The sequence below is a fragment of the Telopea speciosissima genome, chromosome 1 (genome assembly GCF_018873765.1).
Source record: "Telopea speciosissima isolate NSW1024214 ecotype Mountain lineage chromosome 1, Tspe_v1, whole genome shotgun sequence".
Lineage (NCBI taxonomy): Eukaryota > Viridiplantae > Streptophyta > Magnoliopsida > Proteales > Proteaceae > Telopea > Telopea speciosissima.
This window is the reverse complement of record NC_057916.1, coordinates 73,294,000-73,313,802: the sequence shown is the minus strand read 5'-3', so window position 1 is coordinate 73,313,802 and position 19,803 is coordinate 73,294,000. Positions and strand designations below refer to the sequence as shown.

Genomic DNA, 19,803 nt, shown 5'->3' with positions numbered 1-19,803 from the left:
ATTAAACAAAGGAGATGGACACAATTCCCTCATTGAAATTATTCGCTTTTCCTTTTCACGTATGGTGCCAAAGGAGGAACGAGAGTTGAGGGCGAATTCTAAATGCTCCCAAGTAAAGTAGCTGCTTGCTTTTGTTTGTGATTGTTGCTCTTCTTCATCCTCATGTGCATTGCTGAGAGAGAAGGGAGAAACAGATTCAGACTCAACTGAAGAAATGCGTGAACAACTCTTCAGACCCTGCCAAGTAAAGCATTTGCTTGACTATGTACGGGACTGCTATATCCCTTCATCAGCTAATACATCATTGGGAAATGAGGAGCTTGAACTTCCCCACAATGTGACACAGCTTCGTGAAGCAGGTGTCAAATTTGAGGTGGGCAAAGGCAGATGCTTATTGGACATAATTTTTAAGAAAGGAGTTTTGGCCATCCCATGTATAAATATCCAAGATTGGACACAGTCTCTCCTCCGAAATATGATTGCATTTGAACAATTACATTGTGTTGGCACTAAATACATCACGGATTATGCGACCCTCTTGGATAGCTTCATTGACTCATCCAAGGATGTTATACTGCTACATGAATGCGGTATTATCAAAAGCTTGTTAGGAGATCATGAGCAGGTGTCTCTACTTTTCAACAAACTTGTCAATGAGGTTAACATTGATGCTGGTGATTTTTATTTTAGTGATATCTGTCAAGATTTGAATGCATATTACAGGGTTACTTGGCATACATGGAAGGCAAATTTGAGACATACTTATTTCAACATGCCATGGACAATAATTTCAGTTATTGCAGCAGCTGTGCTGCTTGTTCTTACATTCTTACAGACCATATACTCTATCATATCTGCTAGTTGAAGCATATCTATTGCTCAAATGGATTGCTTGAGTAGTCAACAGTGGGTTCTGGTGTTGGAAGGCTTTGATTTATGGGATCTGGTCAGTAATAGGAAGAAATTGCATGCATGATTCAAAGTATTTCTGAAGAGAATCATCACTGAATAGAAGTCTTTTGGCAAGTGTGGCATTGATCCCGAAGACAAGGATTTCTTGAATATCCTGAATTTGGATCATCTAGAATGTGCATTTCAGGGATGGCCCTGCATGCAACATTTAGACAGGGAAAATCATTGAAGTAGTGTTTTGCAGTGTAAGTGCCTTTTGATGATTCTTTTTTTTTTTTTTGTATGAACTTGATATTTTGTAATTTGTCCTACCCCCCCCCCCCCCCCAAATGCAGTTGCATGCTAGAGATGATATCGTATGGTTATAATGCTGATGGAGTTGTGGATCCCAATTAATAATTGTCCTGCATACGAGTCTGATATAGGGTTATAAAATGGAGGAATCAAGAATCATCTTAACTATTTACATAAATTCAGGCCGAGGAAGAATTCAAACTTCAGACAAGAACCATCTCAATTCTCAGCCATAAACATTTTTCTTTCATTCCATCTGGCCTTGATGCAACGGTAAAGGTTGCTCCATTGTGACCAAGTGGTTACAGGTTAAAATCTGGAAACGGCCTCCTTGTGAAAGTAGGGGTAAGGCTGTGTACATTATAACCCTCCCCAGACCCCGCAATGGTGGGAGCATCGTGCACTGGGTATCCCCCTTTTCCCCTCAAACCTGAATAATGAAGAAACAGACGAGCAAAGGTAGCAATGAATAAGGAGGATGGATACCTTCACCCAGTCCTTGTCGCTTGTCGATATGTGCTTTGTCCACACCATCTCCAAAATTGGTCGCGGTCCCTTTTACAAGATCATCAACATTGTTTCAACTGTTCCTCTATTCTGGAACACCCTTTGACCGGCCTTGAGTATGTTTCTGAATTATGCTTATTAAGCTATATGTTTTTTCTTATTCTGGTGCTGCAATTCTGTTGTGGTTTTCCTTAAGTGAGTATGATTTGACCAGATCTGAGAACCTAAACATCTTTGAATTGATATCTTACTTTCCTATATTAAAATAGTATTCAGCCAGAATTTTAGTCATATCTGAGCTTTTGATGGATTTGGATTCTCTCTGGCCTGGGGTTGAGCGGCCATTGTGCTGAGCTCAACTCATAGACCGCCATGTGAATTTCATGCCAACAAATTAAAATCCTTATTAGAAGTGATAACAATACATACTTAGTCTTTCTAGAAAAACAGCTAGATTCATATACAGGCATTTCCATGAATTGAATGAAGTAGCTAGTTAATTAATCCATAAAGCGCCCACATTCCATACAGTGCACCCATATTGGACCATCTCTAGTTGTTGGGACCTTCATGCCCTTCAAGCAATGTTTTGGAGTAGCATGCTTCACTCGTAGATCTTCATTTAACTCTCTTAGAAAATCCTTAGGTTCCTTAAATCTTGTTCCGCATGTGGTGTAGCTATTCAAACATTCGATCAATTTGGTCCCACTAGATTTGACAACTTCCTGTTTGCAGCTAGAGTCGCTGAAAATTAGAGCCCACCCATCCTCATATTCATCGTAATTTAATATACTAATAAATTCTTTCCTCCTTGAATATTCCACGTTCGTCGTCTCCTCCGGGCATGTTGACATCTTCAAATTGCTCCAAATTGATAGGATATCTTTCTCAGACCAAACCCTACTCTTGCTACAGATGTCCTTTATGAAGTTCAAAATCCTTGGAAGTTCTTCTTTCTTCTTGTTTGTGCCAACATAAGTAATCACCATTTCAAAATTTGTTAGCTTTTCAATAAGCTCTATCTTCTTCAGAAATCTTTTTATCCAATCATTGTTATGGCTTCCATAGAAGCAGATGATCTTCCCTTTCCCAACCTACAAATTAAAAATGAAAGTGTGAATTATTGGAAGTTATATATACTTGTAGATATGAATGATTGGTTCTAAGACATGTAATTAATGTTGGGTATATTCTATAAACCCTAATATATGTTCTAATATAAGTCTACTTGAATAAGAAATCCGGTTGTATGATGGGCCCCACTGGATAAAGTCCATCTAACCTAAAACTCTAATCTTTGCTATAAATACTAATTGGTGACAACAACCTGTTTATTCTAAACTTGATATGCAGGGTGTATTGCTTTAAGTAACCTTGTGCTTAAAACCCTAAACCCTAATAATTAATTAAGAAAAACAAAAATTTAAGAGATAAAATTCATGCATGTATGCATTACCCATTTTTCAATGTTTGGCTCGTTGTTGGCATAATTCATGTAGTCAATCGCATCACTTAATCCTTTGTGGAGCTGCTTTTCAACTTTTGTTGTGAAAGGAAATGCTGAAGGGCCCCAAAACTCCACCAAGGGAAACGCATTGGTGTGCAGGATCCAGCCATACCGGTCAAGGATCACCAATATGGGCTTCCCTTGGAAATGCAATATTTCTTTCACATGTTGCACGAATGAAATTTTAATGGTTGAAGGGTCCCACACCCAATACCAAGGCATTGAAGCGCCCGTGCTAGAAACTGTTTTTTTGTTATCTTCAGTCCAAGAAGTAGTAGTAGATTGATCCACCATCATCGGCACCCAAATAACTTCGAAACATGTATTTGAGTCGTTTAAAGTAGCTTTATAAGTCTTTATGAGTGATGAAAATTCTTCCTTCTGGACTTTGAAATCTGAGATGAACAAGGCAATGATGCTGCCATGGAGCTTTTTCAATGTCGTCTGTAACACCAAAGCCATGCATAGAACATTTATTAATTATTAATTAGTTCAAGTAGTAATTAATTTATCTGCGCATTCCAGATTTTCAGTAAATTCCATTCACATCCGCATCCATTGAGAATGTGGACGGGGAATGCTGGCAACATGTACATTGGGGTGGGACTTGGCTCTTGTGCAGCTGTGGCAGGAGCTGCATAGATGCAGCACAAAAACCACCCCAAATATAGGGGGGGGGGGGGGGGGTTGGTCATTTCACCCTGTCCTGTCTGTGCCGCGCAGACACAGGGCCGTGCGCAAAGACCGCCTTACCCCTGCTCGGGCAAGGAGTTCTGGCAGGGGTAAGGCGGTCAATGTGCGCCGCCTTGTGTTTGCATAGCATGGCAGGACAGGCAGCTTGTGCTATAGACGATCTGGATCCTCATGTCACATGTGGGGCCCAGGTGAGACCCACCTGTGAAATGATTACTTTACCCCTGTTTTTGCTATTGTTTAGCGGTGCTGCACCTGTGCAGCTCCCGCCACAGCTGCAAAAGATCTTTTTCCATTGGGGTGTGGTTAATTTCCAAATCTCAAATTAAGGTGGTCCCCATACCCCATGGAGGGTGTGAGATGGGGTGGTGGGGTGGTTAATTAACTGTAGGGGTGGGGATCTGGACTCAGTTGATAGGCATCAAATATTACTACAATAGACTGCATTCCAAAAGAGAATATTGGAGATTACTCATTTAAACATTCAATATTGTTATATAAGGGTGGTGAACCTCATGCATGGTGAACCATATGATGATGGTACGCCCCCATGCCCATAAATAGATGGTGATAGTAACCAATACAAGGTCATGGATATGTCTATTAAGGGACTTCAAATGCATGCACACATCACTGGTCATTACCATGCATGCATGCATGTATATATATATATATTGAAGAGCTTAATTATGTGCATCCAATCTAACCTTTCCTGTGGAATGATGACTGAGAACCAATTTTCCTGTTTGAGAGATCAATCTAGACATGAACTTTGCAGTGTCTTCATAATGTTCCCTAAACCATGCTGCCAATACAAAAAAATAAAATAAAATATCAGAATGTATATGTTTACTACTATCATAATAATCCGGAACAGAACTTTGCTAATCTTTCTTTCTCATTTGTATTGGGAAAAAGTTTTCCTGAACTGCCACCGAGATGATACCTTAGGCCTATCTATCCAGGACAACCTATAGAAAGTTGTGTGGGTAAATATTTTTAATTGTTGTTGTTGAATTTACCGTATTTATGATCGTCTAATAAATTGTAGTAGCACATTCTCCTTGCATAGACATAAGAATGAAGATAAGCCAATCTCTCTGAAGAATTTCTCATTTGTTGGACCTCAGTGGCTAATGTTTCATACCTGAAACCAAAAAACAAAAAAAAAAAAAAAAGATAATAATAATTTTCAAATTCTTGGATACCAAAAATTTCATTCATCCATGTAAATATGTGTGTTGGGTTGGGTTGGTGGATTGGTGGGGCTTACATTATTATTATTATTATTATTATTATTATTTTGTCCTATCCTACTCCTATTTACCCAATGAGACTTTAATTAGCTACCAATTTCAAGAGAATTACCATTAATGGGGACAGGGAGAATCAGGAGAATTCAATCCCTTGACATCCTGGCAGGCAATGCACTCAACTGACATGCCACCAATCAACTGAACTAACGGTTGTTTGTGGGATTTCATTATTCATCCATATAAAAGATAATAATAATTTTGAAGGTAGGGGTATGTAGGATATTCTTACTTCTTGTTCATTCTCACCAATGCAATGTTATGAGAGAGGCAAGTGACAATACTATAGACAATCTGGTAGCCAACAAGAAGTACTTCCGGAATATCATTTGGGAAACGAGTTACTTTCTCTTCATATTTAACAAACCAATTGGTCAAGTCCCAAATCCTTTCCACCGAAGTCCTCAGAGATTCAAGACCAAACTTCACGGAATCAGTTACTTGGAGCAAACAATGAGGCCGCTTGAGTAGGCATATTGATCGTGAAAGATGATCATCTGTAGCCAAGGGTTGTACGGTGAGCCAAAACTCGCCTAAGCTAATTGCAAATGCGGCTACAACCAGCACCACTTGAGCCACCAAAGAGTAACCACGTAGTGATTCAAGTAAGGCTAATGTCACTTCATGTGCATCATCCACACCACATGCACATCTCGATATCATCTGCACCCATTTATTTTGTTATAAAAGAATTGCATAAATATTATTTGATATTTATATATATATCGGAGAATGTTCTCTGTACCGCAGTGCAGGTTACGTCTAGACACATGGGTCTGTCACTCAAGGGGGCAGGGTGGTCATTGCGCCCACCCCCATGTGCCTGGGCGCAACCAGTGCTGCGGCACAGAGAACAGCACCCCTATATGTATATATACCTCCCAATAAAGCTCTTGTACGGTTCCGTGGGTGTTACTATCCAACTCAAGTCCTTCAGCTCCGCTTAGGCTCCCATCGATTTTCTCATTTAACTTTCGGGAATTTTCCTGGGAAGCGTGCAAAAGAAAATAATTCATAAATAAATGCCAAGAAAAACTTAATCAAGTCATCCCATGATGCCATAGGTATAATAATATGCGTGGGGCTCCTTTGTAGTGCAACATAGCGTGTAGCGCACATCCAACGGTCTGCATCGTATGGACACGCAACCCAACAACCCACCATAATAATACACAGTTTGACACTACTCTGACTCCCGATCGTGAAGAAGAAGTCAGACCCACTATTGTAAATTTAAAAAAAAAAAGGGGACAAGTGAATCAATCATGGGAGGGTAATTTGGGTTTTTTCCTTTAAATTAATAGGAGAGAGGGAGAGGTAAGAGAGTGTTTTTTTGAAAATATTCTAGACAAGGCGTTCAAGCAGAGGTGAGGCAGTCTTTTCACGCCTCACTGTGTCTGACGCTACGCATGTAGCTCAGGCAGGGTGCTGGACAGAAGCCGAGTCCATGTTTTTTTGCGGGAATCGGATGTAAAAGTTTTGAGTATATAAGGGGTAAGTATATTGGAGTGATAGAAATTTTTTCATTTTGTTTTTTTTAATAAATTCGAAAACTAACGATTTCATTTCCGATTTTCAGTTCTGACTCTAAATTGACACTCTTTTGACTATTTTTTTTCTTCCTTTCATAAATACCCTTCTAGTACCAATACCTTAAACCATGCATGAGATTGGATACTTGTTTGTCTCTCACAGGCGTTAAGAAATGAGAAGAACAACATGGCATGTAAGCAGTTAAGAAGGTTTAAGGGTTATAAGAAGAGAACTCACCGATTTGCCACTAAAAATGACATGGTGGAAGATATTTTCTGTCACTCCCAACAAGGCTTCATACTTAAACTTGAGAGACAATAGACCTCCTTCAATTGGATAGATTTCGCTGTTTATCACAAAAGGATTCCATGGTACAGACGAAGATTCCCTCATCACAGCAAAGTTTCGTCTTAGGATTTGGAAATCCTCAAGGGAGATGATATGCTTGATGATGTCTAAATCCTCCTCGGATAAGAAAAAACATGTTCCATGATCTCTTACAATTTCTTCCATTACTTTCTCCAAAACGCAGGATTGCTCTTGCGAGAGTGTGTATGCTTCGGCCATTCTTAGTTCACACCAAATTACTGATCTCTCTTTCTCTCTCTCTCTCTCTCTCTCTGTGTTTATGTGTGCTTATGTTTTCAAAGGAATAGAGATTGAGGGGTTTTCAAAGTAACATAGATGAGGGAGGGAGGGTGTTGGACCTCTAGGTTCTAAGAATCTTCACTGAAACTTCAAGCCTGACAATGAGAATCCAATGAGTTAGCTTTTCTTCTTTTTTTTGTTTTTTTTTTTTATCTTTTACTGATTGATGATATTAGTCGTATTTCAAAGTGGCTCCCACTCTCAATTATGAAGGTAAGATCAAGAAAACTTAGGCCTTAAGGGATTACTAAAGCTTCCAACAACTTTTCCCCCACTGCCGGTCTCAAGACTACCATTCGTCCTTTACCAAAGCTTGCACCGACTTGCCTGGAAGTCTGGAACCAACCCCTCATCTTTTTTCCTCCGTATAAAAGTAAAGCAAAAGTAGTGTGTGTGTGTGTGTGAGTGACCTTTGTACTAAAAAGAGCATCACAATGGACAATGAGTCGTGGACTGACAATACAATCCAATAATTCGTCCAATGAATTGGCTTTTCTTTTCCAAAAATTTTCCCCCAGTGCTCGTCTCAAGACTATCATACGTCGAATCCGGCTCCTCTTCAGGGAGCTCAGCGTCTAGGGAGTGCTTAGGGGGCATCCAAGGGTTGGACTGAATCATATTTCCGGTGCATGCCCAGGGATGTGTGTGGTACAACCCAACGGTTGGATGCCCCTTTGGTGTGCTGGGCTCTCTGGAGAGAAGCTCAATCCTCATACGTTCGTTATCAAAGCTTGGACCGACTTTGGCTGTAACCAACCCCTCATCTTTCTTCCTCCGCATAAAAGTGAAGCAAAAGTAGTACTAAAAGGAGAATGACAATGAGTCGTGGAGTTACAATGACAATCCAATAATTTGTCAGAAGGGTCGGTTAGTTTTTTACTTTTTTTTTTTCTAATTTTTTAAGGGTTAAGAGATCGCTGCCTGGTTGTGTAGCCTCTGCAATAGCACGGGACAATGAGAGCATATTCCGGGCATCAACATGGATGGTATTTTTTTATTTCACAGGGAAGGATGGTAAATTGGTGCACCCCAGACTCCTATGCTTGTGCATAGGATCCAAACTATGTTAAGGTAAATTACACAAGGGTACCCAACATTTTAGAAAGTGATACCCGTATGTACCTAGGGCTACAACAGGGTCGGGTTGGGCCGGGCCTTTTAAAACCCCAACCCAACCCTAAGTCTCCTTAGCTCGGTCTAGGCCCGACCCGGCCTTGACTCAGGGCCAGTAAAATCCTACTCTGACCCGCCCTCAGGGTCGGTCCGGATCGGCCCTGATTGGCCCTAATATTGGGGGAGAGAGATATGCATGGGTTGGCCAAGCTGGGAAAGGGAGATGCATGGACTGGGCAGGTTAGGAAAGGGAGAAGCATGGGCTGGCCAGGTTGGGTAAAAGAAGAACAAGATAAAGAAGAAAGAAGAAAGAAGAATGAATAAGAAGAAGAAGACAAGGTCAGGTTGGGCCGGGCTTAGCCTGAGGCCTCAATCTTGACTTGGCTCGACCTTGACTCAGGGCAAAAAATTCTCAACCCTGACCCGCCCTCAGGGCCAAGGTATGTCATCCCAGGCCCTGTTCGGGCTCAAGGGGGACTAGGGCAGGTTCGGGTCAACCCTGATTGGCCCTGAGTGGTTTGTTCCATTATCATTTTATTTTCCAATTTTACCCTTGAGGGCCAGTGTTTGGGTACTTACATCATCTTGCCCTATCTTGGCCCTTCTATCCCACGCGCCTACATTCTACCTCCACCTCACACCCCCCCCCCCCCCCGGTCTCTCCTTCATGTTCCCACCAAATTAAGTTCTGTATTTATGGTGTTCCTGAGGAACTCCGCAAAATAAATGAAGAGGCATATACTACACCTCAGTTGGTCTCGATTGGCCCTTGATTTTCACCATGGAAAGGAAAACCTAAGGATGGAAACACATAAATGGCACTATCTACGTTCATTTGTAGATCGAAGACCTGACATAGCCTTGCCAGAATATGTCAAAAATATATGGGTAAATCAAACGTCACCTCCTGATTTTCAAACGAAACTCAGATCACCCCTGGTTTTTGAAAAAACTCAAATCACCCTCTATAGTAACAGTGTTAGTCTGCTGTTAGTTATTGGTGTGAAATGACTATTTTACCATTGTACTAAAACATTAAAATTAAATTTACAATACTACCCTTCCTTCATCTTCAACATTGGTCAAGGGTAGTTTAGGTATTTAAATTTATTTAACTGGCTGACATCATCACTTAATAGCATAAAACTAATGATAGGGACTAATTTGTCATATTGGGGTCTAAATCAGGAGGTGATTTTAGTTTTTTCAAAAACCAAGGGGTGATCTGAGTTTCGTTTGAAAACCAGAGGATGACGTGTAATTTACCCAAAATATATATGAAGTAGATAGAAGAAAGAACATGCCAATGTTATGCCAAAATCATCGGCTCCAACAGTGATGAATTTATAACAATGATGCTAGTTGATGGATGTTTCATCTTTGAATCTCTCCTCAGAATAAATTTGCCACTTGAAGTGAGTCATAAAGAAGATCATGTGTCTAGTAACATTTTGGCTGTCTAATGCCATAAAATGTATGCTAGAGATGGAGGGTAGCTAGGGGTGTCAATAATGCCCGGCTGGCCCGAACCCGCCCTGAGCCCGGCCCGGACCCGACCTTGATCTGCCAGCCCGAAGGGCTGGTCAGGGTAGAGATTTTGGCTGACCCTGGCAGGGTCGGGTCGGGTGGGAGATAAGTCCCCGGGACTAGCCTGGCCCGGCCCGGACCTGACCCTGAATTAGTTATAGGCATTTATATTGCTGAAAATACCAAAATGCCCATAAGAGTGATAAATAACCCTAATCCCATATGGCCCTATTCCCTTTTCGTTTTCAGTTTTCACAATTTCACCCTTCGTTCTTCTTCTTCATCCACGAGAAACTAAGAAAGCCGCTGCTCGACTACGACGATTAGCAGCCTTCTTCTTCCTCTGTTCCTCCTTCCCAGATTCGCATCAAGGTATGTTCTATTGTTCATCGCTTCATTTTTATTTGGGCCTTTTCCCATCCTCGCAACACTGCTGCTAGTATGCGTGGACTCAGATCTGAAATGCATCTCTCTTGATCAGCTTCTGTGTTTATTGTTTTTTAAATCTTTGAATGCATGTTCTCTGTGATCTATTTGTCTTGATCAATTCCTTGATTAGCTTTAGACTTGGGATAACAACTGTTTTGTTTGTTTACCTGAACATCTAGCTAATAGATTCCAACGACCTTCACCATGATGAGAAATGTAATGGATGAGAAGAGTGTCTTCTTTAAGGGTCCATGGCCCTCTTCTTAGCTCACTATCTTCTTCACCGTAACTGGATCCACTCTTGGATGGAGAAGACATAGCAGCAACTCTCAAAAACCCACTGTAGATTTGATTTATTTTCCACAGATATAATTTTTTTTGCCTAAAAAACCAAATCAAATTGGAATTTCCCAAAAATGGTTTGGTCTGTTAACACGGTTTTCTATAGTTTTATTTCAATGCCACCAAGGTCCCCAGTCTGGATGATTTCTAAATAACCTAGAAGAGTCAAAAGCTCTGGTGGCTGTTGAATGAATGATCCTCATTAAACTTTTAACCAAAAGCTAAAGAATGAGGTTTGATCAAGAAATCATGATCATGGAATCAGAACCTTCGGCATGTGGGACCCCATCAAAGAATGGATTTTGCTCTTTAATTTATACCTTTCTATCATAGTAATTTGGAACTTAAAGAGAGAATCTCATCTTATCAACTAATCCACTTAAAAAGGCCAATAGAGAAACTAAGAAACACAGAAAAAAGAGTTAAAAAACAAATCTTGAAAATGAAATCTAGCCATCTGGGTGCTTGGGTGTTGGTTCATTCAAATTCAAGGTTCTTGGGTTTCTAAGATTCTCTACACAGTTCTGAACCATATATCATAAATTATACAGTAAATCTAAACGTGGGTCTATTGGGTTTGGCTGCCTAGGCAGGTTTTGAGGGATTGAGCATTTGTTAACAATTTTATAAATAAAAAAAGTCCCTTCTTTTCCATTGGATGTCAAAGGATGTCTGCTTCATACAACAACAGTTCATTTCCCTATGAGGTTCCTGTTTCTCTCAAACCCTCAAATTTAGAGACAAGGATACAAGAGGTAATAACAAAGAATACTACTGTTTTTTTGTTCGTGCAGCTAATATTGACTCCAAATTTGCTATTTTTTTCCCATACCGTACTGTGAAAATGAAAAAACCATGGAAAGAATTTAAATGAATGGGTATTGGGTAGTGACTGGTTTGTTTCTTGTTTCAATTAGTAAATTTTTTTTCTAAAGTTAGCCGGTGTTAGATGAACTAGCTTGAGAAGGGAGGGATAGAGAGTGGATAAGGGTGTGATAAGATGGTTTTTTGTGGAGAGGGAAGGGTTCTTATAGTGGGTGTGAAAGGGTGGTGCTTTCACATCAGATCTACATATAGAGCAAGTCTCCTTCTTCTTCATTAACGTATCAATCATTGAGTGGGAGCTCATCACTCACACCATGTATCAATCATATAGAGCAAGTCTCCTTCTTCATTAACAATGATTGTGGTGATGCAACTATAACTTTGATTTGATGGATGATAATGCATACATATTTGGCCTGAACTGGTAAAGACATGTACCCAAACAATAGTTCTTATTAGTTAATATTTTCTTTGACATCTACTTGTATTAATAGAGTTTTCCCTTCATTTTGGGCATTTTTTTTTTTTTTTCCAGGAATCCCAGATTCAAGCATATCATAGAGATGGATCATGGATGCTGCTGTGATTGATGGTTGATTGTGACAGTATTTTTATTCATGGATGATTGTGGCAGTAGTATTTTTATGGATGTTTGTGGCAGTATTTATATGGATATTTGTGGTAGATCATTATGGATGATTGTGGTAGTATTTTTATGATGTTTGTGGAAGTATTTTATTTATGGATGTTTGTGACAGTATTTTTATTTAAGGATGTTTATGGCAATATTTTTATTTATGGATTTTTATAGATGTTTGTGAATTATTTTTATTTAAATTTACAAGTCCCTCTCTCCCTCTCTCTCCTTCCCCTCTTATTCTTATCTTTAAAGAATTTTTCAGATTTTTTTTAGATATATTCTTTGATATATATCAATCAGGGTCAAGAAAGGTCAATTAGGGCCAACCCGACCCTATCGGGGTCGGGTCGGGCCGGGCCGGGTCAGAGAAAACCCTGGCAGGGTCGGGTTAGGGTTGAGGGTTTCTTGGCCCTACCAGGGTTGGGTCAGGGTCAGGGTCAGGGTCAGGGTCAGGGTTTAGGCAGGCCCGGCCCAACCCGACCCATTGACACCCCTAGGGCAGCAGATCCTCAAGGGAGAAGAATTGTCGCTTGAATCCCTAAACTCTTCTTGACCAATGTTGGTTCAGTTATGATTTCCCCCTTATTCTTGGTTTCAGTTATGATTTTTCACATCTTGACCCATTAGTTTTAGTTTTGGTAGAATTTTTTTGTATTCAACCAAAATTTCAGACATATCTGGGCTTTTGATTCTGTTTTATGTTTTCTTTAAAAAGGGTATATCTAGTGCACGAGTCTCCCGCCATTGTGGGGTTTGGGCAGGGGCGTAATATATAAAGCATTAATCCCGTTTCACGAAGAGGCTGTTTTCAGATACTCGTAACCGTGACTGCTTGTTCTAGGGAGGGTCATTATATACTCAGCTTTTATGTTTTTTCTTTGAATCTGGTATATTTTGGTTGTTTTTTTTTTTCTCTGAAAATTTGTGTTGATGGATTAAAAACCACATTAGTCAGAAGATGGGAGGCTCAACAAGAATTTTAGTAATTGGAATCGTGGATACCGATTTTTTTCCGAATCATTGAATCAGATAGAATCGGGCCGATTCTTTGCAATCGGATCCACTTCATCAGATTGGATTTGAATCGGCATTTAAATATTAAAAAAATGCAATAGCTAAAAAACAAACTGTCCGAGTCCTCCTTTTTCTCTTCGACTCCATGCACAGCCCCATCACAACCCTATGCAATTTGCAACTCATGATCTTCTCTGCAACATCTACAATAGAAGAAGACGTTGTGTTGCAACTCAACCACCATTCCCCTCTCCACCTTTTAGGGGTGTCAATTCCAGGCCTTGCCTGGCAGGCCCGATCTGATTATTAAACGTGTCGGGTTTAAGCTCGATATGTTTAATAATTGGGTGAAAACGGTGTGAGGTCCTAGTCTGCGGAGCGTTCAACCGGATTGATCGATTCCAAGCCCGACCTGGAAAATTATCGCCCCCAATACTGGGGGCGGTCCTGTGCGCATCGTCCGGCTGGGCACCGCCCATGTGTGTATAGTGGACCCCACCGTGCACACATAGGTGGTGCTCAGCCGCACGATGAGCACAGGACCCCCCCAGTACTGGGGGCGATAAAGATCCGCCCGACCTAGCCCACCCGATTACAACTCGACTTAGCTGAATCCATTTAAGATTTCTTGAAATTCTCATTTTACCCTATGATACATTTTCTATTGATATCGGTATCAAAATGTGGGAGGAGATATACAAATTGTTTATATGTGAGACTAAATTTATGTGGCACATCAACACAACAATGTGAATTGGATGTTGCAATAAACCAAAACTATTTAATTGGAATCTATGAGAACAAATAATCTGCTGAGGATATCCCATGGGAATCGTTATCCTCTCCTGTTACTGCACGGTGCAGTGGTGCATCGTGCGGTGCTGCAGAGGCCATGTGGCACAGTGGGCCCCACGTGGTGCACATGGTCTCTGCAATTACCGCACAATACAGCACTACACCGTGCAGTACCAGGATAAGATAAAAATTCATCCCATGGTTCATTCATTAGTACATTGTATATATGGTTGTCAAAGTTCATTGGTGAAGTACCCATTAAAAGCATGAAATTATTACAATCCATTTAATAAATGACCCATTTAGAATTAAACATGCCTATGGTCCGATTAAGGTCTGATTCTAATAACCTAATTATAGCCCAAGATCAACTGAGCCCGTCCAACCCTGGCCTGATTAGGTAAATGGGCAATCACGGTGTAGGGCTTGAGATTGCTTAAGGTTAGGCCCGATCGAAACCGACTGAACTTGACCGATTGACACCCCTAATGTCCTGCCTGACCCTGACATTGAACCGTTGCTGCAACTCAACTGTCAGAATCCTCTATTTTCTCCTCCTTTCTTTCCACAACCCTCCCTCAAAAGTAGAGTTCCTGCAACAGAGTTTCCCTGCCATCGAGTAATAATAATAATAATAATAATAATAATAATAATAATAATAATAGTAATGAGATTCTTCAATATCAAGCAAATAATAGCTAGGATTTCGAGAAGTCTTCTGATGAGAACTATAAAGAAATATCGAAAATCCAAGTGGATGAAATAGCTATTTTAAGGTAGCAAAATTATAAGAAGAGAAAAAAGAGGAAAGAGGGGAGAGGGGAGAGGGGAGAGGGGAGAGGGGAGGGGGGAATTGAATGGGAGAGTCAGAGTTGAAAAGAGGAAACGTCACTTCTTTCTCATTCAAAACTGTACATAAGACATTAATCTCTCAGAAGATGAGTTCTTCTTTCTGTTTTGATTACCTTCCCCGTATATGTATAAGATGGAATCCATTCGATTCTAACTGCCTTTCTATTCTTTGCAGACAAATAGAGTTCTTGCCTTACCTATGATCCCACTCTCTCAACCCCTGGGCTCATCCTCATCCAGCGACCCCTCGCATAGCCCTCAAAGGCTCAAACCATGATCAGGACCATCTCCTACCCACATTTCCAATTCCACCTCGTCTGGTGTGATTAACACTATAAGTGGAATTTTTCCAAATCGACTATTGATCAGAATCAAAATCAAATCCGGCCGAATTTGATCTGCTTCCAATTTCAATTCCGATTCCTCGAACCATGGGTGGAGCTTGCGGACTTAATGCTAACCAGGCCCACGGACTAAAATTTTCAACCAAAGCCTGGGAAAAGTTGGCATCAAAAGTTTACGTTTCATTCTTTTGGGTAACCCCATAAATAAAATATGAGAAACTGTTTTCTGTGTCGGGGGCACAGGCTGGGCTCATACACATGAGGGGTGGGCAAAATGACCACCCTGCCCCCTGAATGATGGAAATACTGCCCCAATGTACGTATCTGGGTGCAGCCTGCAGTATGGTGCAGAGAACATCGACCCATAAAATATTCTCAAGACCTCAAATTACTGGTAGAAGTTACATTTAGATCTCTTTTCTTTTGAGATTGTGCAGAAAAGGGGAATAAAACATCTCAAAACGGATTTGTTTGTATATAGTACATTATGGTGAAAAATGGCCCTTAGCTTGACAAAATGAACAATAGCCATGCTCTCCTGTGATGGAAAACAAACCATAATATGTGGACTAATAATATGATAAAACTTTGGGCCCATGTATTTGTAGTACAATTGCTAAGATGAAGCAATATTGGATCTTGTTCAACCAGTTTATTTTGATGTATGCTAGGTCTTGAATACATAACAGAGGGTTCTCTTCCTCCCCCACTCCCTTTTTTGGGCTGTGTTTGGAAACCATGAAAAGAAAAGAAAAACCGTAAAGATTTCTAGTACGTATGGTTTTCTTTTATCCAAAGTTTTTTCTCTGTTTAGTAGGGTGTCAATTTAGGATCAGAACCGACCTGCTAGGAATCGGAACCGATCCACCCACTAATCTTATTGGTCCAGTTTTGGATCTAGTGCCTAGAACTGATCAACTTATTGGTCTAGGTCGGTTCTGATCCGGTTCTCTCAAAGGTTTAAGAACTGAGACCGCTAGACCTGGTATACATTGTGTATATAACTTAGATTTGGAATCTATTTCTGTTGGAGTTTCAGATAGAATGGTAACATAATGACTGAGTGTAAGTTTGCTAGGGAGATACAATAAGTTATGGACTGTTGTTGTTGATACATTGAGTTGACATGTGATAATTAGATGGTTTTCAGAATTGATCCACATTAGCCTACATGTCACCCTCTTTTCTCATTGTCCATCAGTTTCTCAATAAGAAAAAACATGGATGTTTATCTCCATTTACCAACCTATAAAGGTATCTGCTGTAAACATGAGCTCCAACATCAAAATAAACTATAGTTGCAAAGTACAAGATGCTATCTCCAACTCATAGAGGCCATGATTCAGCTGTCACCCATCCTTTGATCTATCTTCTCCAAATATTTTCTATACCCACATATCCTTTTATCCTTCCGTATATCTAAAACATCAATTTCTTCTTTATATTGATTTGGGATATTTGGTTTTTTTTTTTTTTTTTTTTTTTGATAGGCATATCAATTTATTAAGCAAAGAAAAGAAAACTATTTGGTTTTCTTTATGCTTATGAATAAATAATTAATTATTTGAGTATTAGGAAAAAGATATTTTGTTATTTGTGTGCTTAAGTAAGAATTTTATGAATTTTGGGCACTATAATACTGTCTAGAATTGATTAGAAACCGGCCCATCCATTAGTACGGTTTTGGATATCAGGTTTGAAATCGATTAACTTAGTGGTTCATTTCTGGTCCTAACCCCTTAGTGCCTGAACCGTTAAGGAGCCAGATTGATTGTCTAAAACCCGGCCAATTTACACCCCTAGTTTGGTGTGTACATTAGCACAGGGAAGATTCTTTGCTTCAAATTTAAAAATCATATCGAGTAAAAAAATATCATTCCTACCTAAAGAGACTTCAACTAGACGATTTTTTGGGTCTCCTATTCCCACTAAGAAGCACACGTTTTTCTCTTCCTACCCTAGAGCGATGCAGTCATTCTGAGTGGATTTGGTTCTTCGTTACTACAAAGCATGGTTATTAATCTCGGTATCGGTGTATCAGATCGGTATCGCATCAGTCTCGGGATTGGTCTTGGTCAATCGATCTTTCACTTACTTTTTTTTTTTTGTTTTTTTGGACAGATAGGTCCCAAGGAGAGTTGAGCTCAAGACCTATTATGAGGTGTTGGTCTTTGCCAGTTGACCTAACCCCTTGTGGTAAGGGGCTGAGGTTGGTTTGGGACTTTGGAAAATGAATTAGTAAAAAACACTCCCATTATCCCCCAAATGAGGGAAATTATAATCATTAATTCAAATAATGTTTCAAAATATTCCCCCCAAGGTTTATAGAGGAATCGAATTCGAGATCTCTGCTTTCTCGGGCAAAGTTCCTTCACTTTAGTTTATGAACAGAAGAACAACTTTAAATTTGTTCATTTATTTCTTAAGTTTTGTGTTTAAATTGTCCGATTTATTATAAAGAACAAAAAAATGAATTGACGTTACCAAACATGTTTAAGTTCTTTTGGTGAACAACAAAAATACTTCCAAAGAACCAAATAGACCTAAGTGATTAATAGATGTAACTATTTGAAGACATGTTTATGGCTCTTTTTGGTATCAATTTTATTTTTGTTTATGACATATCTAAAAAAAATCATTAATTAAAATCATTTTGATAAAAAAATGGAAATCGTTTGGTAACAACTCCACACAGCTTATTATAAAATGAGAAATAGGTTTGGAATGTCTGAGCACTAAGTAATTTTTATAACATTTTTTAAAGAGAAATGGGCCTAAACCATGGAAAGTCAACATTTTTTTTAAGAAAAATGGGCCCAAAACCCATATATAGTATAAGTGATGGGTGAAGAGATGCCGCCTTCACCCATCTTCCTTCCCAATTTATTTCGTTTTCTACTTCTCTGTGAATCAAATCGTAACATTGTAACAGAGACAACTGTTAATTTTTTTTTTAAAATTTCAAGAGTGTAGGACCTGAAACTAGTGAGACAGTCGGCCTCAAGCGGACTCGCTGTGGATGCTGCCGGCCTTGTCCTCTTGCAACAAATGGCAATCAGGTTCGTGGCCTGTCGATCTCCCCTGGTCAATCTTCGCTCTCCTTACCAGTTCCATATCTTCCGGTGGACCCACAACGAAGGTGGAACGATATCGAAACGACCAGGATCACAACCTCTTGCCTTGAACGAAGCATCTGTTGGCGAAATCAGAGTTGCTGGGCTTTGAGAGTGGTCACAGACCCGAACAACTTCATTTGTCGTTCACAGAAACGGATGATAAGATGAGGTTTATGTATACAATGGCTGATGGGAAGCAAAATCTTATGAAGTGTGGGGAGAGGGAAGGAAGCGGTGTCGGTGCTGGCGGTGTGTTGCTGGTGGTGACAGCCAGTGTTTGAGTTTGAAATTAACTCTCCTTATCATCGTATGTGATGAGAGGAGTGTGTATGTATAACTTGAGTATAACGTTACATTTGATTTTACAGGTACATGGATAGAGTTTGAGTTGATCCCAACTCTTCCTATTATTTAGGATTTTGAAAATCCTTAGATGATGGAACTAACCCAACGGGTATTGACTCTATCAACTCACTTGAAATTTGAACTTTTGAATTATCGTTTACACGCCCCCCTCAAGCGAAACGGGCGGGCGCAAACGTTGAGCTTGGACTGTATCATCTTGAACCGTGGTCCTGGCAATCCCTTGGTTAGGATATCCGCTAGCTGATCCTGGCTTGGCACAAAACGAACACAGAGTCGATTCGATGCCACTTGTTCCCTGACGAAGTGGTAGTCAATCTCGATGTGCTTCGTTCGTGCATGAAATAATGGATTGACAGCAAGATAGGTGGCACCTATGTTGTCACAATAGAGTACTGGAGTTGTAATTTGTACCCTAAGATCACATAGCAATTGACGCAGCCATATCAACTCTGCCGCAGCATTAGCCACCCCCTTGTATTCAGATTCCGTGGATGACCTAGCAACTGTGTGTTGCTTCTTCGAGCTCCAAGAAATTAGATTGTCACCCCAATAAATGCAGTATCCACTGGTTGATCATCTGTCATAAGGGCAGCCAGCCCAATCGGCATCTGTATATGCTTGGAGTTGTTGTGACATGGACGGCTGTATTTGAATTCCCAAGTCAACTGTGTCCTTTATGTATCTTAGGATCCGTTTGACTGCTGCCCAGTGGTCAACAGTTGGATTATGCATAAACTAGCAAACCCTATTTACTGAGAAGGCTATATCAGGCCTTGTTAGGGTTAAATACTGCAAAGCTCCTACTATGCTTCTGTAGAGTGTTGGATCATGAAAACTAGATCCAGAGTTTGGAGTGAGTGGAGCCGTTGAGCTGGGTGTAGGCATGGGCTTGGCTGCTTCCATGTTGGCCTTCTGGAGAACATCCAATGTGTACTTTGTTTGGGACAAATGCAACCCTTGGGAATTGCGAATTGCCTCAATGCCAAGGAAGAAATGGAGATCGCCAAGATCTTTAATAGCAAGTTCCTTTCCA

General features: G+C 40.2%; 3 protein-coding genes and 1 long non-coding RNA gene across 4 annotated transcripts in view; 2 read left to right on the top strand and 2 right to left on the bottom strand.

Moving 5' to 3' along the window:
• The window catches only part of LOC122658746, a 107,628-nt gene extending 88,148 nt beyond the window's left edge, over positions 1-19,480 (bottom strand). The window contains exons 1-2 of the long non-coding RNA XR_006332489.1: positions 19,470-19,480; positions 6,997-7,059 (exon numbers count right to left, since the gene is read on the bottom strand). This is a non-coding gene — a long non-coding RNA (uncharacterized LOC122658746). The remainder of the gene's footprint in view (positions 1-6,996; positions 7,060-19,469) is intronic.
• The window catches only part of LOC122658661 (very-long-chain aldehyde decarbonylase GL1-4-like), a 126,557-nt gene that overhangs the window by 49,343 nt on the left and 57,411 nt on the right, over positions 1-19,803 (top strand). The gene's annotated exons all lie outside the window — the stretch shown is intronic.
• LOC122658719 (UPF0481 protein At3g47200-like) lies at positions 104-885 on the top strand. Its single transcript, XM_043853811.1, has one exon. The coding sequence runs from the start codon at positions 215-217 to the stop codon at positions 863-865; it is 651 nt and encodes a 216-aa protein (XP_043709746.1). The 5' UTR covers positions 104-214; the 3' UTR covers positions 866-885.
• On the bottom strand, positions 2,184-2,846 carry LOC122658729. Its single transcript, XM_043853822.1, has one exon. The coding sequence runs from the start codon at positions 2,700-2,702 to the stop codon at positions 2,214-2,216; it is 489 nt and encodes a 162-aa protein (XP_043709757.1). The 5' UTR covers positions 2,703-2,846; the 3' UTR covers positions 2,184-2,213.